This window comes from Ranitomeya variabilis, chromosome 1 (assembly GCF_051348905.1).
Source record: "Ranitomeya variabilis isolate aRanVar5 chromosome 1, aRanVar5.hap1, whole genome shotgun sequence".
NCBI classification, from domain to species: Eukaryota; Metazoa; Chordata; class Amphibia; order Anura; family Dendrobatidae; genus Ranitomeya; species Ranitomeya variabilis.
In genome coordinates, this window is record NC_135232.1 from 1,026,464,522 (window position 1) to 1,026,486,461 (window position 21,940).

At 42.3% G+C, this 21,940-nt stretch overlaps 1 protein-coding gene across 4 annotated transcripts in view; it reads left to right on the forward strand.

The window, feature by feature from the left end:
- Positions 1-21,940, forward strand: part of SNX25 (sorting nexin 25) — a 285,932-nt gene that overhangs the window by 203,001 nt on the left and 60,991 nt on the right. For all 4 annotated transcript variants that reach the window (XM_077279603.1, XM_077279604.1, XM_077279606.1 and 1 more), the window contains one exon: positions 11,931-12,121. In XM_077279603.1, the coding sequence (XP_077135718.1) occupies positions 11,931-12,121 (191 nt within the window). The remainder of the gene's footprint in view (positions 1-11,930; positions 12,122-21,940) is intronic.

Sequence of the window (21,940 nt, forward strand, 5' to 3'; positions counted from 1 at the left end):
AGTCATAGTTGAAGGAAAGATGAATGCAGCACGCTATCAGCAATTACTGGAGGCAAATTTGCAAAGGGCACACCTGTGAAGTGAAAACCATTCCCGGTTTCTACCTCTTGAAGCTCATCAAGAGAATGCCAAGAGTGTGCAAAGCAGTCATCAAAGCAAAAGGTGGCTACTTTGAAGAACCTAGAATATAAGACATATTTTCAGTTGTTTCACACTTTTTTGTTAAGTATTTAATTCCACATGTGTTAATTCACAGTTTTGATGCCTTCAGTGGGAATGTACAATTTTCATAGTCATGATAATACAGAACAATCTTTAAATGAGAAGGTGTGTCCACAGTTTTGGTCTGTACTGTATGTGTGTGTGTATATTTCTATGTATGTGTGTGTGTATGTGTATATATAATATATATATATAATATTTAGTGCAACGGGATTGGTGCAGTGCAACAGATAGGCAGGGACCACAGAAAGTTCAACATGGTGTCTTTATTTTCAGACTCACATACAGGAGTGATATCTTCCGGATTGCAGCTGGGTTTCACAAATACAGTCCGTGTTTAAAATCCGTTGCCGTGGAGGAGTGGCTCAAGAAAAAGAACATTAAGGTCATGGAGTGACCTAGCCAGGCTCCAGACCTTAATCCCATAGAAAACTTATGGAGGGAGTTGCCAAGCGACAGCCTCAAAATCTTAATGATTTCGAGATGATCTGCAAAAGAGAGTAGACCAAAATTCTTCCTGACGTGTGTAAACCTCATCATCAACTGCAAAAAACGACTGACTACTGTGCTTGCCAACAAGGGTTTTGCCACCAAATATTAAATCTTGTTTGCCGCATGTATCGAATACTTATTTCTTACTGCAAAATGCAAATAAATATATATAATTTATACAATGTGATTTTCTGGATTTTATTTTTGATAATCTATCTCTCAAGGTTAAAATTAACCTACCCTTAAAATTATAGACTGTTCATGTCTTTGTCAGTGGGCAAACTTACAAAATCAGCAAGGGTTCAAATACTTATTTCCCCCACTGTATATGTATAAAAAATAATATACTAAAACTACATTTTATTAAATAAAAACACTGAGTAAACTAGCCCAAAAATAGTTGATGTTCACAGATAATGTATAATATATGTGGGAATGAAACACAAGCCTCACATACAGACTTTTATGTAGGTAAGAAAGGTACAAAACTGTTATGATCGTTCAACCTACAAGGAGTCGGGGTATTCAGGGAGTTCTCTTGATGTAATTCCAATATACAACAGACCACAAGGGCAAGTAGCACAATATACCATTGCCCTTGTGGTACAAGTAATATGATGTGTAATGGATTGTTTTCAGTCCATTTGGTTCTGAAAAGCCTTTGGTTATAATGTTAGCACATGCCACACATTTACCACATGTAAAGCAGGCCCATTTAGGACCTTTTAGAATTGAAAATGGCTGCCAGATTCTTGCAGCTATGATAATTGCACCCCAATTGATCCTGAAAATTCTTGGACTTCCTTATGTTATGGAAAGGAAGGGAGTGATCTGTTTAGAAAATGATTTGTCTAACAGGAGCACAGACCAATGTTTCATCACTGCACGAGGTAAAATCTAAGATACAACGCACGTTAGACGAAGTGCCTTCTCTGGATTTCTTGTAATTGAGCAGATCCGGTCTTCTGTTGCAATTTGCCCTTGTATATTCTTGGCATACAGACCTGTTACTGTATCCTCTTATCAGTTGAGAAGTTGCATGTAGCAACTAAACAGTTCAGTCTGGATGTATCCATGGCTATCCACCTGGATTAACAGATCAAGAAAATCAATATTATCTTTACTGACCTTTATAGGTCAGTTTGATAATTAAATTCTTAACCCCTTAACGACCTTTGACGCATACGCTGCGTCATGAAAGTCGGTGCCAAAACGACCTATGACGCAGCGTATGCGTCATGGAATGATCGCGTCCCTGCAGATCGGGTGAAGGGGTTAACTCCTATTTTACCCGATCTGCAGGGAGAGGGGGAGTGGTGCTTCAGCCCAGGGGGGGTGGCTTCACCCCCCCGTGGCTACGATCGCTCTGATTGGCTGTTGAAAGTGAAACTGCCAATCAGAGCGATTTGTAATATTTCACCTAAAAAACTGGTGAAATATTACAATCCAGCCATGGCCGATGCTGCAATAACATCGGCCATGGCTGGAAATACTAAAGTGCCCCCCCCCACACCCACCGATCGCCCCCCCAGTGCTCCGTTAGTCCTCCGGTCCCCTCCGTCCGCCTGCCGGCTCCCCCGTCCTGCTGTCCGCTCCCTCCTTGCTCAGATCCCCCCCCTGTGCTCCGATCACCCCCCCTGTGCTCCGATCCACCCCCCCACCACCCCTTCATACTTACCGATCCTCCCGGTGTCCGGCCGTCTCCTCCCTGGGCGCCGCCATCTTGGAAAATGGCGGGCGCATGCTCAGTGCGCCCGCCGAATCTGCCAGTCGGCAGATTCCTTACAGGTACATTTTGATCGCTGTGGTAGGTTCTATCACAGCGATCAAAATAAAAAAAATAATAAATAACCCCCCCCCCCTTTATCACCCCCATAGGGACAATAATAAAATAAAGAATTTTTTTTTTTTTTTTTTTCCACTAGGGTTAGGGTTAGAACTAGGGTTAGAACTAGGGGTAGGGTTAGGGTTAGGGTTACGGGTAGGGTTAGGGGTAGGGTTATGGCATGTGCACACAGAGCGGATCGGCCGCGGATCCGCAGCGGATCGGCCGCGGATCCGCAGCGGATCGGCAGCGGATTGGCAGCGGATTGGCAGCGGATTGGCCGCGGATCCGCAGCGGATTGGCAGCGGATTGGCCGCGGATTGGCAGCGGACCCGCAGCGGATTGGCCGCGGATCCGCCGCGGATCCGCAGCGGATCCGCAGCGGATCGGCAGCGGATCCGCAGCGGATCGGCAGCGGATCCGCAACGGATCCGCAGCGGATTGGCCGCGGATCCGCAGCGGATTGGCAGCGGATCCGCAGCGGATTGGCCGCGGATCCGCAGCGGATTGGCAGCGGATTGACCGCGGATCCGCAGCGGATTGGCAGCGGATTGGCCGCGGATCCGCAGCGGATTGGCCGCTGCGAATTCGAGGCAGTTTTCCATCAGGTTTACAGTACCATGTACACCTAAGGAAAACCAAATCCGCTGTGCCCATGGTGCGGAAAATTCCGTGCAGAAACGCTGCGTTGTATTTTCCGCAGCATGTCAATTCTTTGTGCGGATTCCGCAGCGTTTTACACCTGTTCCTCAATAGGAATCCGCAGGTGAAATCCGCACAAAAAAACACTGGAAATCTGCTGTAAATCCGCAGGTAAAACGCAGTGCCTTTTACCTGCAGATTTTTCAAAAATCGTGCGGAAAAATCTCACACGAATCCGCAACGTGGGCACATAGCCTTAGGGTTAGGGTTGGAATTAGAGTTAGGGTTGGAATTAGGGCTAGGGTTTGAAATAGGGTTAAGATTAGGCTTGTGGTTAGGGTTACGGATAGGGTTAGGGGTGTGTTGGGGTTACAGTTGTGGTTAGGGTTGGGATTAGGGTTACGGTTGGGATTAGGGTTAGGATTAGGGTTGGAATTAGGGTTACGGGTGTGTTGCGGTTAGGGTTGTGGTTAGGGGTGTGTTGGGGTTAGGGTTGTGATTAGGGTTATGGCTACAGTTGGGATTAGGATTAGGGGTGTGTTGGGGTTAGTGTTGAAGTTAGAATTGAGGGGTTTCCACTGTTTAGGCACATCAGGGGTCTCCAAACGCAACATGGCGCCACCATTGATTCCAGCCAATCTTGCGTTCAAAAAGTCAAATGGTGCTCCCGCCCTTCCAAGCCCCGACGTGCGCCCAAACAGTGGTTTACCCCCACATTTGGGGTACCAGCGTACTCAGGACAAACTGGGCAACAACTGTTGGGGTCCAATTTCTCCTGTTACCCTTGCAAAAATAAAAAATTACTTGCTAAAACATAATTTTTGAGGAAAGAACAATTATTTTTTATTTTCACGGCTCTGCGTTATAAACTTCTGTGAAGCACTTGGGGGTTGAAAGTGCTCACCACACATCTAGATAAGTTCCTTCGGGGGTCTAGTTTCCAAAATGGGGTCACTTGTGGGGTGTTTCTACTGTTTAGGCACATCAGGGGCTCTGCAAATGCAATGTGACGCCCGCAGACCATTCCATCAAAGTCTGCATTTCAAATGTCACTACTTCCCTTCCGAGCCCTGACGTGCGCCCAAACAGTGGTTTACCCCCACATATGGGGTATCAGCGTACTCACAACAAACTGGGCAACAAATATTGGGGTCCAAATTCTCCTGTTACCCTTGTGAAAATAAAAAATTGCTTGCTAAAACATCTTTTTTGAGGAAAGAAAAATGATTTTTTATTTTCACGGCTCTGCGTTGTAAACTTCTGTGAAGCACTTGGGGGTTGAACGTGCTCACCACACATCTAGATAAGTTCCTTGGGGGGTCTAGTTTCCAAAATGGGGTCACTTGTGGGGGGTTTCTACTGTTTAGGCATATCAGGGGCTCTGCAAACGTAACATGATGCCCGCAGACCATTCCATCAAAGTCTGCATTCCAAAACGTCACTACTTCCCTTCCGAGCCCCGGCATGTGCCCAAACAGTGGTTTACCCCCACATATGGGGTATCAGCGTACTCAGGAGAAACTGGACAACAACTTTTGGGGTCCAATTTCTCCTGTTACTCTTGCAAAAATAAAAAATTCTGGGCTAAAAAAATATTTTTGAGGAAAGGAAACACATTTATTATTTTCACGGCTCTGCATTATAAACTTCTGTGAAGCACTTGGGGGTTCAAAGTGCTCACCACACATCTAGATAAGTTCCCTTGGGGGTCTAGTTTCCAAAATGGAGTCACTTGTGGGGAGTTCCTACTGTTTAGGCACATCAGGGGCTCTGCAAACGCAACATGATGCCCGCAGAGCATTCCATCAAAGTCTGCATTTCAAAACGTCACTACTTCCCTTCCGAACCCCGACGTGTGCCAAAACAGTGGTTTACCCCCACATATGGGGTATCAGCGTACTCAGGAGAAACTGGACAACAACTTTTGGGGTCCAATTTCTCCTGTTACTCTTGCAAAAATAAAAAAATTCTGGGCTAAAAAAATATTTTTGAGGAAAGGAAACACATTTTTTATTTTCACGGCTCTGCGTTATAAACTTCTGTGAAGCACTTGGGGGTTCAAAGTGCTCACCACACATCTAGATTAGTTCCTTGGGAGGTCTAGTTTCCAAAATGGGGTCACTTGTGCGGGAGCTCCAATGTTTAGGCACACAGGGGCTCTCCAAACGCGACATGGTGTCCGCTAATGATTGGAGCTAATTTTCCATTCAAAAAGCCAAATGGCGTGCCTTCCCTTCCGAGCCCTGCCGTGCGCCCAAACAGTGGTTTACCCCCACATATGGGGTATCATCGTACTCAGGACAAACTGGACAACAACATTTGGGATCCAATTTCTCCTATTACCCTTGGGAAAATAAAAAATTCTGGGCTAAAAATCATTTTTGAGGAAAGAAAAATTATTTTTTTATTTTCACGGCTCTGCGTTATAAACTTCTGTGAAGCACCTGGAGGTTATAAGTGCTCACTATGCATCTAGATAAGTTCCTTGGGGGCTCTAGTTTCCAAAATGGGGTCACTTGTAGGGGAGCTCCAATGTTTAGGCACACAGGGGCTCTCCAAACGCGACATGGTGTCCGCTAACGATTGGAGCTAATTTTCCATTCAAAAAGTCAAATGGCACGCCTCCCTTTCCGAGCCTTGCCGTGCACCCAAACAGTGGTTTACCCCCACATATGAGGTATCGGCATACTCAGGAGAAATTGCCCAACAAATTTTAGGATCCATTTTATCCTGTTGCCCATGTGAAAATTAAAGAATTGAGGCTAAAATAAATTTTGTGTGAAAAAAAAGTACTTTTTCATTTTTGCGGATCAATTTGTGAAGCACCTGGGGGTTTAAAGTGCTCACTATGCCTCTAGATGAGTTCCTTGGGGGGTCTAGTTTCCAAAATGGGGTCACTTGTGGAGGAGCTCCAATGTTTAGGCACACAGGGGCTTTCCAAACGCGACATGGTGTCCGCTAACGATGGAGATAATTTTTCATTCAAAAAGTCAAATGGCGCTCCTTCCCTTCCGAGCCTTACCATGTGCCCAAACAGTGGTTTACCCCCACATGTGAGGTATTGGTGTACTCAGGAGAAATTGCCCAACAAAATTTAGGATCCATTTTATCCTGTTGCCCATGTGAAAATGAAAAAATTGAGGCTAAAATAATTTTTTTGTGAAAAAAAAGTACTTTTTCATTTTTACGGATCAATTTGTGAAGCACCTGGGGGTTTAAAGTGCTCACTATGCTTCTAGATAAGTTCCTTGGGGGGTCTAGTTTCCAAAATGGGGTCACTTGTGGGGGAGCTCCAATGTTTAGGCACACAGGGGCTCTCCAAACGTGACATGGTGTGGGCTAAAGATTGGAGCCAATTTTTCATTCAAAAAGTCAAATGGCGCTCCTTCCCTTCCGAGCCCTGCCGTGCGCCCAAACAGTGGTTTACCCCCACATATGAGGTATCAGCGTACTCAGGACAAATTGGACAACAACGTCCGTGGTCCAGTTTCTCCTTTTACCGCTGGGAAAATAAAAAAATTGTTGCTAAAAGATCATTTTTGTGACTAAAAAGTTAAATGTTCATTTTTTACTTCCATGTTGCTTCTGCTGCTGTGAAACACCTGAAGGGTTAATAAACTTCTTGAATGTGGTTTTGAGCACCTTGAGGGGTGCAGTTTTTAGAATGGTGTCACTTTTGGGTATTTTCAGCCATATAGAACCCTCAAAATGACTTCAAATGTGAGGTGGTCCCTAAAAAAAATGGTTTTGTAAATTTTGTTGTAAAAATAAGAAATCACTGGTCAAATTTTAACCCTTATAACTTCCTAGCAAAAAAAAAAAATGTTTCCAAAATTGTGCTGATGTAAAGTAGACATGTGGGAAACGTTATTTATTAACTATTTTGTGTCACATAACTCTCTGGTTTAACAGAATAAAAATTCAAAATGTGAAAATTGCGAAATTTTCAAATTTTTTGCCAAATTTCCTTTTTTTTCACAAATAAACTCAGAAATTATCGACCTAAATTTACCACTAACATGAAGCCCAATATGTCACGAAAAAACAATCTCAGAATCGCTAGGATCCGTTGAAGCGTTCCTGAGTTATTACCTCATAAAGGGACACTGGTCAGAATTTCAAAAAACGGCAAGGTCATTAAGGCCAAAATAGGCTGGGTCATGAAGGGGTTAATATTGAGTTCTCTAAAGAAGATATCCAATTTGTCCTTAGTACCCTGCCAAATCATCAGATTGTCATTTGTATATCTTCCCCAGAAGATGACTTTGTCACTGAAGTTGATGTTTGGTCTGGAAAATCATCCTCTCCCACAGTCCCCTGGAACAAATTGGAAAATGAGTGCGCACAAGACCCCCCCATAGCTGTGCCCGTGAGCTCTGAGTAGAGTACCTCCTTAAACATAAAGAAGCTGTGAGTCAGCACAAATCTGAGTGCTCTCAGCAGAAAAGCACAGAGCTTGGAATTAAGATTACTAGAATCCAGAAAAAATTCCACGTCCCAAATTCCATCCTTCAGCCGTATAGAGGTATACAAGGACTCCACGTCACATGTTACCAACAACATACGCTGGTCTAACTGGATACCATCAACTTTGCATAGCAAATGAGTGTCCATGATGTGTCAGGGAAGTAGCTCCACCAGTGGTTTTAGATAATGATCAATCATTTTGCAAAGTGGCTCACAGAAATTATTAACACCCGATACGATCGGCCTAGTACCTGCTGGAGTGACCGGGTCCTTGTGGACCTTAGGAAGAACTGAGAACACCTTGATCTACCTCTCAGACAATATGACCAATAGTTCCTGCTTAAATTAAGACAAAGGCTTGAATGTGTGTTAGTCTTTGATAAAAATCACTTTATTTAAGCTGTCTGAACATCTTTTCGTATAAAGATGTTGGCCAAATGACAGCATTTCTGCCTTTGTCTGAAGGTTTTATTATGACATCTTTGATATTTTTTGGCTCTTTCAGAGCTATTTTCTGTTTTTTAGAGAGATTATCATTTTAAATATTCTTTGGGATTTGTTCAGTCTCGTTGGAGACCAATCACACAAACACTTGACCTAATGTAAAAGAACGTGGCCTATCGTGCACCCAATAAAATGTGCCAATATTTTAGCCAAGTTTCTAGCACAAAATAAGCCAACTTATAATGTAAACTTAGACTAGACCGTAACGATGCATAGACCATAAAGACTCACTAGATTTATCACCCAACGAGAACCACTATGAAAAATCTGGAGCATAAACACTGCCTAGCCTAACTTTATGCTGTCGGGGGCCGATTCTTGCAAAAAGGGTTTGATGAAAACTGGAGTACAAAAGTTGCAGCTTGTTGAGTAACACATAGTTATGCAAAAATATGTAATTGTGTTCTTGCACCAGCTACACCAACTTTTTAAAAATTGCATGGGACTTGGCACGACAGAGCGTGGCCTAGCTGAGTCACTATAATTTAGATCACAAAAGTGGCATAAGTTATATCACGGGCAGCGGAAAGTGGTCAAATTCATTAAAGCGAATGTGTCATCAGAAAATTACCTACTGTTTAAATCAGGGCTGTGGAGTCGGTAAGCCACAGTTGCGACTCCGACTCCTGTATTTTATCAGACTCCCACTCCGGCTTCGACTCCTTCATAAATGGCCAATTCATAACAATAAATTTACTGTTGTAAAATATTAACATCGTGCTTATTCAGTTTCTCACCATCATATAAGTAATCAGACCACTTAGAGCAAAAACTATATTTATTAGAATACAATTAGAATATAGCAAATAACGTTTCTAAACTTTTTTAAACTCTTGTAAGTAAATATGCAATAAACACTGTTATGCAGTTAATAAGAAGAAATCTATAAATTTGTCCTCAGAAAAAGTATTGCCTCTGTCAGATCTTCCTTTATGGATGCCCTCAAATCTGATCTAATTATTTTGAGAGCAGAGAACAACCTCTCTACACTAACTTGGGTTTGTGGCAAAGCAGTAACCACTCGGGCAACATCTCTTACAATGTCAGGATACAGAGGAATCGCTTGTTGCACTGTTATTTTTGATGAACGGTCAAATTTCTCAATTTCTTTTAGTGCACATGAAAAATTCTGCTGAAATGTACTGGCTGTGTTCTTTGATGGGGATGACTCTTCTTCTATGCAGGAACGCTTTGCACGGTCCTTGTGATCCAAATATTTTTCGAAGTTAAATTCTTCATCAGTTGATGAGGGTGAAGATGTGGCAGGACGACCAAATTCTTCTTGTTCCTCCTGACTGTTCTGCAACCCTTTCATCCTTACTGCTAAACAGAGCTTCTTTTCCTTTAGTTAGCTGTTGATCATCTAGAAGAATCCGATGCATTGGGTCTACATAAACAGCTGCCAAAAGAATGTTATTTTGTAATAGTAGCTCCTCTCTCCGTTTCATTGACGTAGCAATGCCACTTGCAATTAACCCTCCTCTTTGGGACAGGCAAAACATCAGGTTCTTCCACTCCTTTAAGAAAATACCTGGAGTTAAGTCCTCTGCTTGTAATTTTTTAGTCACTGTAAATGGGTGCTCTAGCAATTTTTCCAGCTCAGTCACCTGATTCCACTGACTTTCATTTAGCGTCAGTTGAGGGTTAGCCATGTCTACAAGAAAGGTTTTCAGTTCAACCAAGCGCCGAATCATTAAGTAAGTACTGCCCCATCGTGTGGCTTGATCAATAATTGCCCCTTTTCCAGCACGTCTCTTCAAAATTGAGTCAACTTTAGGGGTTCTGGCAACAGTTTCTCACCTTGCCAATCAGTGCAGCAGCATGTCCTTCTTGCAGACTGTCCCTTATAGCCAGCTGTAGCGTATGCACAACACAGCGCATGTGATGAATGAAAGAACGTATTGACACAGTTTCAACAAGATCATCAAAACTATCATGTTGCTGTTCATCTGAAGCAACCTCAGTTTGCTCCTCAGTTACAATACTGTGTTCCTCTATTTCAAACATTTCTGTGTCTGTGGACCCAGAATGTTCTTCTAGCTGCTGGTCACCATCATTACTCTCATTCATTAGCTTAATAGTACTTATCATATTTGCAGCATTGTCAGTTACGACAGAAAGAACTTGCTCTTTTTTAAGTTCATAGTCTTGCAGAACCTTTTCCACCAAGACCTGGAGAAACTCACTGGTGTGATGAGCTTTGGTGTCTTTTACTGCCAATGTCTTGGTAACTGTTTCATTTTTGTCACAAACAAATCGGACATTGATGGCAAAATAGTTCACTTTGTGACGTGTGCAGGCATCCATTTTAAGAAACAGAAAGCGCCCCTTGAGAGTTTTTTTAAGTTCTTCCTTTTGTTTAAAAGCTTCTTCGATTACTAATTTTCTAATACTCTCTCTCTCCAGAGAAACACCAAGCTTGCGGGCCATTTCCCCATTCAGACACATAAAAGCTGGTCGTGAAAATAATGAATTAGGCACACTATCCTTTACAACAATCTCTATGATCTTTTTTTTTAATGTATCTACTGTCATTGTCACAGTAACTTTGTCACTGACAAAATTTCTTGCAACTGATGGCGGCAAAGTTCTCTGCTCCTTTGTTTGGTTGGAAGAGCTGGGCACTGGTTCATTGGTTTGGATGCAGTCTTTCTCATCCACTGCTTTCAGTACTTCTGGATGAAAGCGCTGTAAATGTCTCTTTAGATTAGAAGCTCTGGTAGGAGCATTTTTATCTTTGCCTGAATATGCACTGATCTTGGCTTCACAGCTTTTGTTTTCGTCTGGATCATTTGTCATACACTGACAGACATAATATTTTCTATCTTGAGTGATGGTGAATTGTTCAAATACAGCTGATTTAGTGTGACGCTTCTTTGACATTCTCAGGTTTTTAATTCTGCATTCACAATCCAATTGACAATTGTTTTTCCTAAAAACAATTGTACAAAATTATTGCCAGGTCGTATAACTAATATAGTGGTCAGTAATACTGTTATTCCTCATGTACTCACAGTTAACTGATGCAAAGTTTGTTGAAAGGATAATATTTCTTACAGTCTTCCTCTTCTGAGTAGCAGCTGTGAGATGCTTGGAAGACGCACACCTAGTAAACATCTAATCTAGAGGAGGAGCTTTACTACTAAGAATTTGCAACACATTTTCACTTTCAGTTTTTATACATTGTAAGTAGGGGGGTTGGGGCAGCATGAGGTTAACCAAGTATAAGATTAGATAAGGGCAGTGGAGAACAGTGACATACAAGAAGTAAGAAATGTCTCTATCTCCAGCAGAACTGCTTATCACTGTTGTTCGTAGTTTGATAGAACATATATATTTGAGTAACATTTATAAAATTCATATGAAAGTTCAATTATGAAATATTAATACATTTTTTTTAAAGCTGGAGTCTGAGTCGGTACATTTCTTCCGACTCCAATCAAAACTAACTCCGACTCCACGACTCCGACTCCACAGCCCTGGTTGAAATCATTTTTTTATGTAAAAGTTATAAGCACTGTTGCGTGTGCTGACCAGACTGAACCTCGTGTATCCGGCCAGGAGCTTACAGAAAAAGGTCCATATTCATTCTAGACCTTCCAATTTTATATGTATTGGCACTTCTGATCAGGTGTAATCTCAATTTATGAACTTTTTTCATTTATTATATACCGTACATGTTTTTTTTCCTCATTAGCCTTTTATGTGATTATAGACATTTTACATTTATGTTAACTGCAAAGTTTATGTTGATCATTTTTTTATGACTTCTCAATAGATTCAAAAGGCAAAGAGACAGCAGCCATGAAAGCTGATCTGCTGAGAGCGCGCAATATGAAAAGGTACATCAATCAGCTGACTGTTGCCAAAAAGCAGTGTGAGAAACGGATCCGGCTCCTCGGTGGTCCAGCCTACGACCAACAGGAAGATGGAACCGCCGATGATTCGGATTGTCCCCAGAGTCAGAAGGTATTCTTAGTCATATGTTAGTCCACAATTATCTGTAATATAAACTTTTATTTTTATATTTTTTCAGTTCTTTATATGGATGAGTAATCAAGAAATAGCATTTTGCTTACCTATTGATATGTTTTAGGTGCTTTCTGCAGAGCGTACAGTTGATTAAGGGCCCAGTGTAAGCAGGGGCAGCACTGAGCACCTTTCTGTTACATAGTCATATTGTTTGCCTGCAAGGGCCACTTAAAAGTGCCACTTTCAGATGGTTGGGATGGGCGAACCACTTTCAGATGGTTGGGATGGGCGAACCTGAATGATAAAGTTTGGGGTCTGTACCGAACACTGACTTCCCCCTGAAATCCATGTAACTGTTTGGATTCGGCAGCCGTAACATCCGGTGTTTCCCACACTGTCATTTCTGTGACAGCGCGAGTAACACTGGCTCTGAACGTCGGCAAGTTCATTACTGCCGGTCAGAGAGCTGAGGATCCCATGCTGTCATACAGGTGACAGGGTGTGAGCCAGCAGCTGTGACCGGCAGTAGAAAGGTTACCGCCAGTAACAGGCGCTGGGTGATAAGAGTACTGCTCTCATCATCGTACGTGTGGTCTCTGTGATGGCAGCGAGAGCAGGCGTACAATTATCAGAGTATTCATTAGCCGGTGTCTGTGCAATAGATAAATAAAATTAAAAAATGGCTCTTAGCTGTAGCTTTGTATTAATGTAGAAGCTCCTGCCATTTTCTAAGCTATGATAACTGCTAGTGTTGCATACCAATGTGCTAGGGTCGCTTTGAAAGTTATGAAATCTCATTAGTATCTTAACTGCAAGGTCGTAAATAGTGATGAGAGAATGTACTTGTTGCTCGCGTTTTCCCGAGCACGCTCGGGTGATCTCTGAGTATTTGTAAGTGCTCGGAGATTTCGTTTTAGTAGCCGCAGCTGCATGATTTGCGACTGTTAGACAGCTTGCATATATGTGGGGATTCCCTAGCAACCCCCACATGTACTCATGCAGCTGTGTCAACAAAAACGAAATCTTCGAACACTAACAAATACTCTGAGACCCCCAAGCAATGAAGTACACTCACTCATCACTAGTCGTAAAGTTACAAAATCTGCAGTCTTTATGTGACTGCAGACTGTCAAGTTGTGACAATGTGCAATGCGCTTACTGTCAGGATTCCCCTGATTGTTGTCCCGAGTAAGTGGGCAGTCACATGACCACATATATTTGGTCACATGCTGATTTGTCTCATCTGGCTTCTTTCAATAGAGAATTGAGAGAAGTAAGAGGAGTGGACTACCCACATGCATTGGGGATACAGAGGAATTGCGACAATGTGCACATCACACATTGTACCAGCTTGGTAGTCTGCAGTCACATAGAGCGATTGCAAACTTTTTATTTCAGCCTGGAAAAAGTTTAAAGTGGTTTTCCGACAAGCATACTAAATTGGATTAATAGATCTTGGAATTAAGAAGATCCAGTATTGGATGTGTTAAAAAAATAAATAAATAAAATGTTTTTGCGCTGAGATAATGTTATAAAGGTGCACTGTGTAATGGCTGCCTCTGCGTCCCTACAGGGACATGGTCTGATCAAAGGCTACGTTCACATTTGCGTTGTGCGCCGCAGCGTCGGCGACGCAACGCACAACGCAAACAAAAACGCAGCAAAACGCATGCACAACGCTGCGTTTTGCGACGCATGCGTCCTTTTTTTGGTTGATTTTGGACACAGCAAAAATGCAACTTGCTGCGTCCTCTGCGCCCGGACGCGTGCGCCGCAGTGACGCATGCATCGCAAAACGCAAGTGCAACGCATGTCCATGCGCCCCCATGTTAAATATAGGGGCGCATGACGCATGCAGCGACGCTGCGGCGCCCGACGCTGCGGCGCCCGACGCTGCGGCGCAGACCGCAAATGTGAACGTAGACTGACCACAGCTCCTGGACAGGGGAGGAAGCAAAAGAGAGTATACAGACAGGACAGCAGGGGATCACAGCTGATTCTTTTTGTGAGGCAAAACATATGCCTGCCTGTTTTTAAGTAATGTTTTACCTCAAAGAAAGAATCAGCTGCGATCACCTGGTCTAATGACTGTATCACCACAGGAACATTTTTTTTAAACCCATCCAATTGTGGAACTTATTACTATTCAAAGATCAATTGCTAAAAAATGTTGATTGAAATTCTTTGCTCGTGGGAAAACCCCCTTTAAGCTTTAGGTTGAGAAGTGGGTGAAATATGTATTGAACACGTCACCAATTTCCTCAGTAAATGTATTTCTAAAGATGCTGTTGACATAAAATTCTCACCAGATGTCGGTAACAACCCATCCAATCCACACAGGCAAAGAAATCAAACCATAAATTGTGTAATAATGAGAAATGACACAGAGAAAAAGTATTGAATATGCTTATTGAAATGTATTTAAAACTTAGTACAAAAGCCTTTGTTGGTGCTTTAAGACCCCTCCTGTATATCGCATGCATTGTTCAGGTGTGCTTTTGGCCTATTCTACCACACAAACACTCTTCAAATCCTGAAGGTTCTGTGGGCTCCTTCTATGAACCTCTGAGCTTTAGTTACCGTACTTCCATACATTTTCTATTATATTCACCTCAGATGATTGTCTGTGCCTTTCTAGCCGCTTTTTATTTCTCTGAAACCAATTAAGAGTTTCCTTGGCTGTGTGTTTGGGATCATTGTCTTGCTGAAATGTCTACCCTCATTTCATCTTCATCATCCTGGTAAATGGCAGCAGATTTTTGACAATAATCATCCTTCCTTCAATTATATGAAGTTTGTCAGTGCTGTATGCTGAAAAACAGCCCCACACCATGATGTTCCTACCTCCAAAATTGACTCTTGGTATGGAGTTTTTAGGGTGATATGCAGTGCCTTTTGGCCTCCAAACATTGTGTGTATTATGGTATCCAGGGAGTTCAATTTTGGTCTCATCTGACCAGACTGTATGCCCCCAATATTTCACAGGTTTGTCTAAATGTTGTTGAGCAAACTTGAAATGCGCTTGAACATGCTTTTTGTTCAGTAATGGCACCTTGCGTGGTGAGCGTGCATACAGGCCATGTAGGTTGATTGCATTACTAGTTTTCTTTGAAACAATTTTACCTGTTGATTCCAGGTCTTTGTGTAGTTCTCCACAGTTGGTCCTTGGCTCTTGGGAAACTCTTCTGATAATTCTTCTCTCTCCTCTGTCTGAAGACTTCCAAGGAGCACCTGGTCGTGGCCAGTTTATGGTAAAAATAAAGTTCTTTCGGATTATGGCCCCAACAGTGCTCACTGGAACTTTCAGTAGTTTAGAAATTCTTCTATAACCAATGCCATCAGTATGTTCTGTAGCAATAAGGTTGCGAAGGTCCTGAGACAACTCATTGGTTTTACTCATTATGACATGTTTCTTGTGTGGCACCTTTGTAGTTAGACATCTCTTTATAGGCCATCAGTTGAACCAGCTAATTTTTTTCACTAAATGTCAGGATTGATTTCTAATCGCTGATAGTTTTCAGCTGGTGTCATGACTTTCCATGGCGTTTTATACTTCTTTTTTCATGTGTCCAAGTGTTAAATATTTTTTCTCTGTCATTTCTCATTATTACACAGCTTAATTTATGGACATCTATGGTTTGATTTCTTTGCCTGTGTGAATTGGATGGGTTATTACCGACATCTGGTGTGAACTCCATAACTCCATGTCAACAGCAGCGTCAGTCTTGGTAGCCTCTGGAAGATCCAGTGTTTAAAAAAAAAAAATAATAATAATAATTCAGAACTACAGTCCATGCTCACATTATTTGATCTGTATTTTTATTTTTTACAAACATGGGGCTAATATGACTACAATTGTTTCTGTATGCACCAGAAACCACAAGCAATAGCATTAGTAGTTCACTGAAAACGTAGTAATGTCCCAGATAAGGAAAATCATGTTTAGTGCTCGCCTTTGAACATGGTTTAATTAATCTGCATGACATTTAATCTAATTATAGTATTATCACAGCCAAGTAGAGACGTTTAAAAGATAGGAAATGTTAGGAAGTAAAAGGCTGCGCACTGTGCGCCCTGGAGAGCAAATCTATTAGATGCCGGAGTCATGGTTTCTGTCTAGCAGGAAAGGGCACGCTGCAAAAAGCAATTTTCATTAAAGGCAAAAGATGGAGCCGAAATTCTACAGAGAGCTGTAACATTGCTCTCGAATAACAAAATAGGAGCTCAAGTGGACTAAATAGTGTCTATATACAGTACATATATGTATATATACTATATATGTATATAGTGTGCAGGGTCGGACTGGGACTCGGATTCATCCCTGGCATTGGAGAGCACACAGGCCCACTTGCTATGTAGTGAATGTGATAGGTTCATCAATTTTTGTGGATAGATGGCGATATACATCACATTTACAGAACACAAACTGTTGTGAAGCCACAATAACACTATATGAAATTTAAAGGGACACATAACTCTATGTACATGCAGAAATAGGGCTAATCTGCAGGTTAATAGCATTAGAAAGGTGAGACTGACATCCAGAGTGCGCTGATGCACAGCCAGCTGTCAAAGAAGGAACGTAGTGAGCAAGGGCCCGCCCTACCCATGAAAGTGACCTCCCTATCATGTGCAGGGCTGGTCTCTGCTCTTCAAGTTCTTTTTTCACAATGCACACTGACAGTGCACTCTTTCCAGCTCATTACTTCTCATTAGAGTCTGCCAGGTTGCACGCTGTCACTGTGCACTGAGAAGAATATTGCACAGTGACAATATCCCACTACTCATACATTGGAATTGACAACCTAAGCATGCTCTGTAGAGCCGGGGTTAGCCATCCCTTAAAATGGACATCTCTGATGACAATGACACTTTGTTTCAGGGTGGGGACAGAGGCTGCTGCACTGACCTTAGCCTCTGCCTCTGGATGATGGCTTTTTTGAGTATCCCAGCATCCAATGGGCATTCTCAAAAGGAACATCATCAAAATGGAAATAGGCAAAAAACGACTAAGGCATGACTGTATCGTACCCTTTTTCTACATTGTCATTAGCCCTTTTTTGTTACTTAGTGATTCATGATTAATGTGAAATTAAAGGGGTTGTCCACTACTCAGACAACCCCTTCTCAATCTCTGTTATTTTATTCCTCCCAGCAAAACAATGACACTTACTCCCCTCTGGTGCCGGCGCAGTTTTAGGCGATCACTGTGGCAATTCAGCGGCAGCTTCACTCTCACCTCCTTTGGAGATAACTGACATCCGAAGGAGGTGAAAAAGCAGCCGCAGCTCTCACTTCCTCTGGATGTCTGGATTTATCCGAAAAGTGATTGGCCTTGACATAACAATATTACGCAACCCCAGAAAGAGCCAGTGCGGACACCACTGGAACTGCCCCAGAGGTGAGTATAGGTGTTATTATTTTACAAGGGGGAACACATGGATTTAGAAGGGGTTAAACATGTTATCTAACAATGTAAATCAGTGGGTGACCAAATAATCAGGGGGTATTGATTTATCTAGAATTAACCTGTGTAAGCTCAACCCAGTTGGCGTGAGTGACATGATTTTGAAAAGTGCCATTACCGCCAGCTCTTTGCAAACTTTGTGATTGGCAACGACCAGTGTCACTGCTGCCTCCCTTGCAGTGTGAAGTCGGGGTACACGCGACTTCATTGCATGTTTCCAGAGAAGTAGAAAAATGTTCACTTGCGCAAAATTTGCAGAGTGTCAATGATGACCCTGGTTTAGGTGGCTAGGGCAGCAGTCAGGTTCCCCTTAATGTATGTTGGGGGATTTTGAGAGCAGGACTGTCATAAGGAACAGCACTGGCCTCTTCACATCTTATCGCTATCTTCAGCTTGTAAAAGCCATTTACACCAAGGGAGAAGATTTAACCCTTTCACTACCTAGCTAAAACCACAGTTCTCGGAAGACAGCTGCTGGGAGGCAACAAAAAATCTCCGGTCTGGTGCAGACTGTGTATAAACACAGGACAGTGATACGAGGAGTGAGAGGGGAGCAGCCGGGCAAAGAGACAGGAGCTGCCAGGGAACAACTGTTTCACACTCGGAGAAGCTCTGATCACAGCATGAATATGGGAGGGACATGTAATCTGGGAGCTCACCTGAGCATGCTGCTCTACGGTCTGTCGGCTGCTCTTCCTGGGATGGCTGAGTCACTAAGCATGATTAAGCTGAGTGGTTGCATCGGCGTCATCCCCTCCTTCCTTCATATGCTGAATGCGGATAGGAAGAAGATAGTGGTCAGATCACCACTGGAGTTAATCCCTGCGCAGTACAGGAATCTAAATAGAACAGAAAGAGTGCCAGGGGGAAGATTTGCATGTGTGTGGAGTGGAAAAAGCCGCCCACAACTAATACTGGCCCGTCTGGCATTTGCCATAATGGCCAGTCTGGCCCTGATATACAGCTCTGGCAAAAATTTAAGAGACCACTGCAGAGTTTTATAAATATCAGCTTCTCTACATGTCTGACAGCCATTCCATTCCAGTGTCAGTGGAATTCCAACCAGAGTACACCTCATGCTACTTAATGTGCTTCTGATTAGGTGATCACCTGAACCAAATCTTATTTAACTAAGGAAAGTATAAAATACACTGCTGCGGTGTTCACAGTCCTCTTGCATTAGGACAAGTTGGATGGCCAAACAAGTGCTAGGAATAGCCCAAAATTGATGTGATTGAAAAAATATCTTTTGACTATGTCAAAAGAGTTGAAAAGAAAAGTCTTGAGTGAGGAAAAGACCGGCTCAATTCTGGCTTTACTAGCAGAGGGAAACAGTGAGCGTCATGTTGCCTCCATCCTTAAAATTTCTAAGACGGCAGTCCATTACAACAAGGTCAAGCAGCAGACATTGGGGACAACAAAGGTACAGACTGGCAGAGGGCGAAAACGACTCTCCACTGACCGGGATGACCATCATCTTATTTGAATGTCACTCAGTAACCGCAGGATGACATCAAGTGACCTACAAAAAAAATGGCAAATGGCAGCTGGGGTGAAGCGCACAGCAAGAACAGTTCGTAACAGGCTCCTAGAGGCAGGGCTCAAGTCACGTAAAGCTAGAAAAAAGCATTTTATCAATGAGAAGCAAAGGAGAGCCAGGCTGAAGTTTGCCAAAGACCATAAGGATTGGACCATAGAGGACTGGAGTAAGGTAATCTTCTCTGATTAGTTTAATTTTCAGCTTTGCCCAACACCTGGTCATCTCGTAGTTAGACGGATACCTAGAGAGGCGTACAAGCCACAGTGTCTGGCACCCACTGTGAAATTTGGTGGAGGATCGGTGATGATCTGGGGATGCTTCAGCAAGGCTGGAATTGGGCAGGTTAATCTTTTGTGAAGGACATATGAATCAAGCCGCATACAAGGTTATCCTGGAAAAACAGTTGATTCCTTCTGCTCAGGCAATGTTCCCCAACTCTGAAGACCAGTTTTTCCAGCAGGACAATGCGCCATGCCACACAGCTAGGTCAATCAAGGTGTGGATGAAGGACCACCACATCTAATCCCTGTCATGGGCAGCCCAATCTCAAGAACTGGACCCCATAGAAAACCTCTGGAATGTAATCAAGAGGAAGATGGATAGTCACAAGCCATCAAACAAAGAAGAACTGCTTACATTTTTGTACCAGGAGTGGCATAAGGTCACCCAAAAGCAGTGTGAAAGACTAGTGGAAAGCATGCCAAGACGCATGAAAGCTGTGATTAAAAATCATGGTTATTCCACAAAATATTGATTTCTGAACTCTTCCTGAGTTAAAACATTAGTATTGTTGTTTCTAAATCATTATGAACTTTTTTTTTGCATTATTTGAGGTCTGCAAGCAATGCATTTTTTTGTTATTTTGATCATTTCTCCTTTTCAGAAAATAAATACAAACTGACATTTTGTCAGTAGTTTATAGAGTAAAAGAACAATTTACATTTGACTCAAAAATATACCTATAAAGAGAAAAATTAGACAAACTGAAAATTTTGCAGTGGTCCCTTAATTTGTGCCAGGGGGGGATGGATGTGTGCATGTATGTGTATATATATGTGTGTGTGTGTGTATATATATATATATATATATATATATATATATATATATATATATATATATTATACATTATACACAGTGGGGCAAAAAAGTATTTAGTCAGTCAGCAATAGTGCAAGTTCCACCACTTAAAAAGATGAGAGGCGTCTGTAATTTACATCATAGGTAGACCTCAACTATGGGAGACAAACTGAGAAAAAAAAATCCTGAAAATCACATTGTCTGTTTTTTTTATCATTTTATTTGCATATTATGGTGGAAAATAAGTGTTTGGTCAGAAACAAACAATCAAGATTTCTGGCTCTCACAGACCTGTAACTTCTTCTTTAAGAGTCTCCTCTTTCCTGCACTCATTACCTGTAGTAATGGCACCTGTTTAAACTTGTTATCAGTATAAAAAGACACCTGTGCACACCCTCAAACAGTCTGACTCCAAACTCCACTATGGTGAAGACCAAAGAGCTGTCAAAGGACACCAGAAACAAAATTGTAGCCCTGCACCAGGCTGGGAAGACTGAATCTGCAATAGCCAACCAGCTTGGAGTGAAGAAATCAACAGTGGGAGCAATAATTAGAAAATGGAAGACATTCAAGACCACTGATAATCTCCCTCGATCTGGGGCTCCACGCAAAATCCCACCCCGTGGGGTCAGAATGATCACAAGAACGGTGAGCAAAAATCCCAGAACCACGCGGGGGGACCTAGTGAATGAACTGCAGAGAGCTGGGACCAATGTAACAAGGCCTACCATAAGTAACACACTACGCCACCATGGACTCAGATCCTGCAGTGCCAGACGTGTCCCCCTGCTTAAGCCAGTACATGTCCGGGCCCGTCTGAAGTTTGCTAGAGAGCATTTGGATGATCCAGAGGAGTTTTGGGAGAATGTCCTATGGTCTGATGAAACCAAACTGGAACTGTTTGGTAGAAACACAACTTGTCGTGTTTGGAGGAAAAAGAATACTGAGTTGCATCCATCAAACACCATACCTACTGTAAAGCATGGTGGTGGAAACCTCATGCTTTGGGGCTGTTTCTCTGCAAAGGGGCAAGGACGACTGATCCGGGTACATGAAAGAATGAATGGGGCCATGTATCGTGAGATTTTGAGTGCAAACCTCCTTCCATCAGCAAGGGCATTGAAGATGAAACGTGGCTGGGTCTTTCAACATGACAATGATCCAAAGCACACCGCCAGGGCAACGAAGGAGTGGCTTCGTAAGAAGCATTTCAAGGTCCTGGAGTGGCCTAGCCAGTCTCCAGATCTCAACCCTATAGAAAACCTTTGGAGGGAGTTGAAAGTCCGTGTTGCCAAGCGAAAAGCCAAAAACATCACTGCTCTAGAGGAGATCTGCATGGAGGAATGGGCCAACATACCAACAACAGTGTGTGGCAACCTTGTGAAGACTTACAGAAAACGTTTGACCTCTGTCATTGCCAACAAAGGATATATTACAAAGTATTGAGATGAAATTTTGTTTCTGACCAAATACTTATTTTCCACCAGAATATGCAAATAAAATGATAAAAAAACAGACAATGTGATTTTCTGGATTTTTTTTTCTCAGTTTGTCTCCCATAGTTGAGGTCTACCTATGATGTAAATTACAGACGCCTCTCATCTTTTTAAGTGGTGGAACTTGCACTATTGCTGACTGACAATACTTTTTTGCCCCACTATATATATATATATATATATATATATATATATATATATATATATATATATATATATATACACATACATACCCA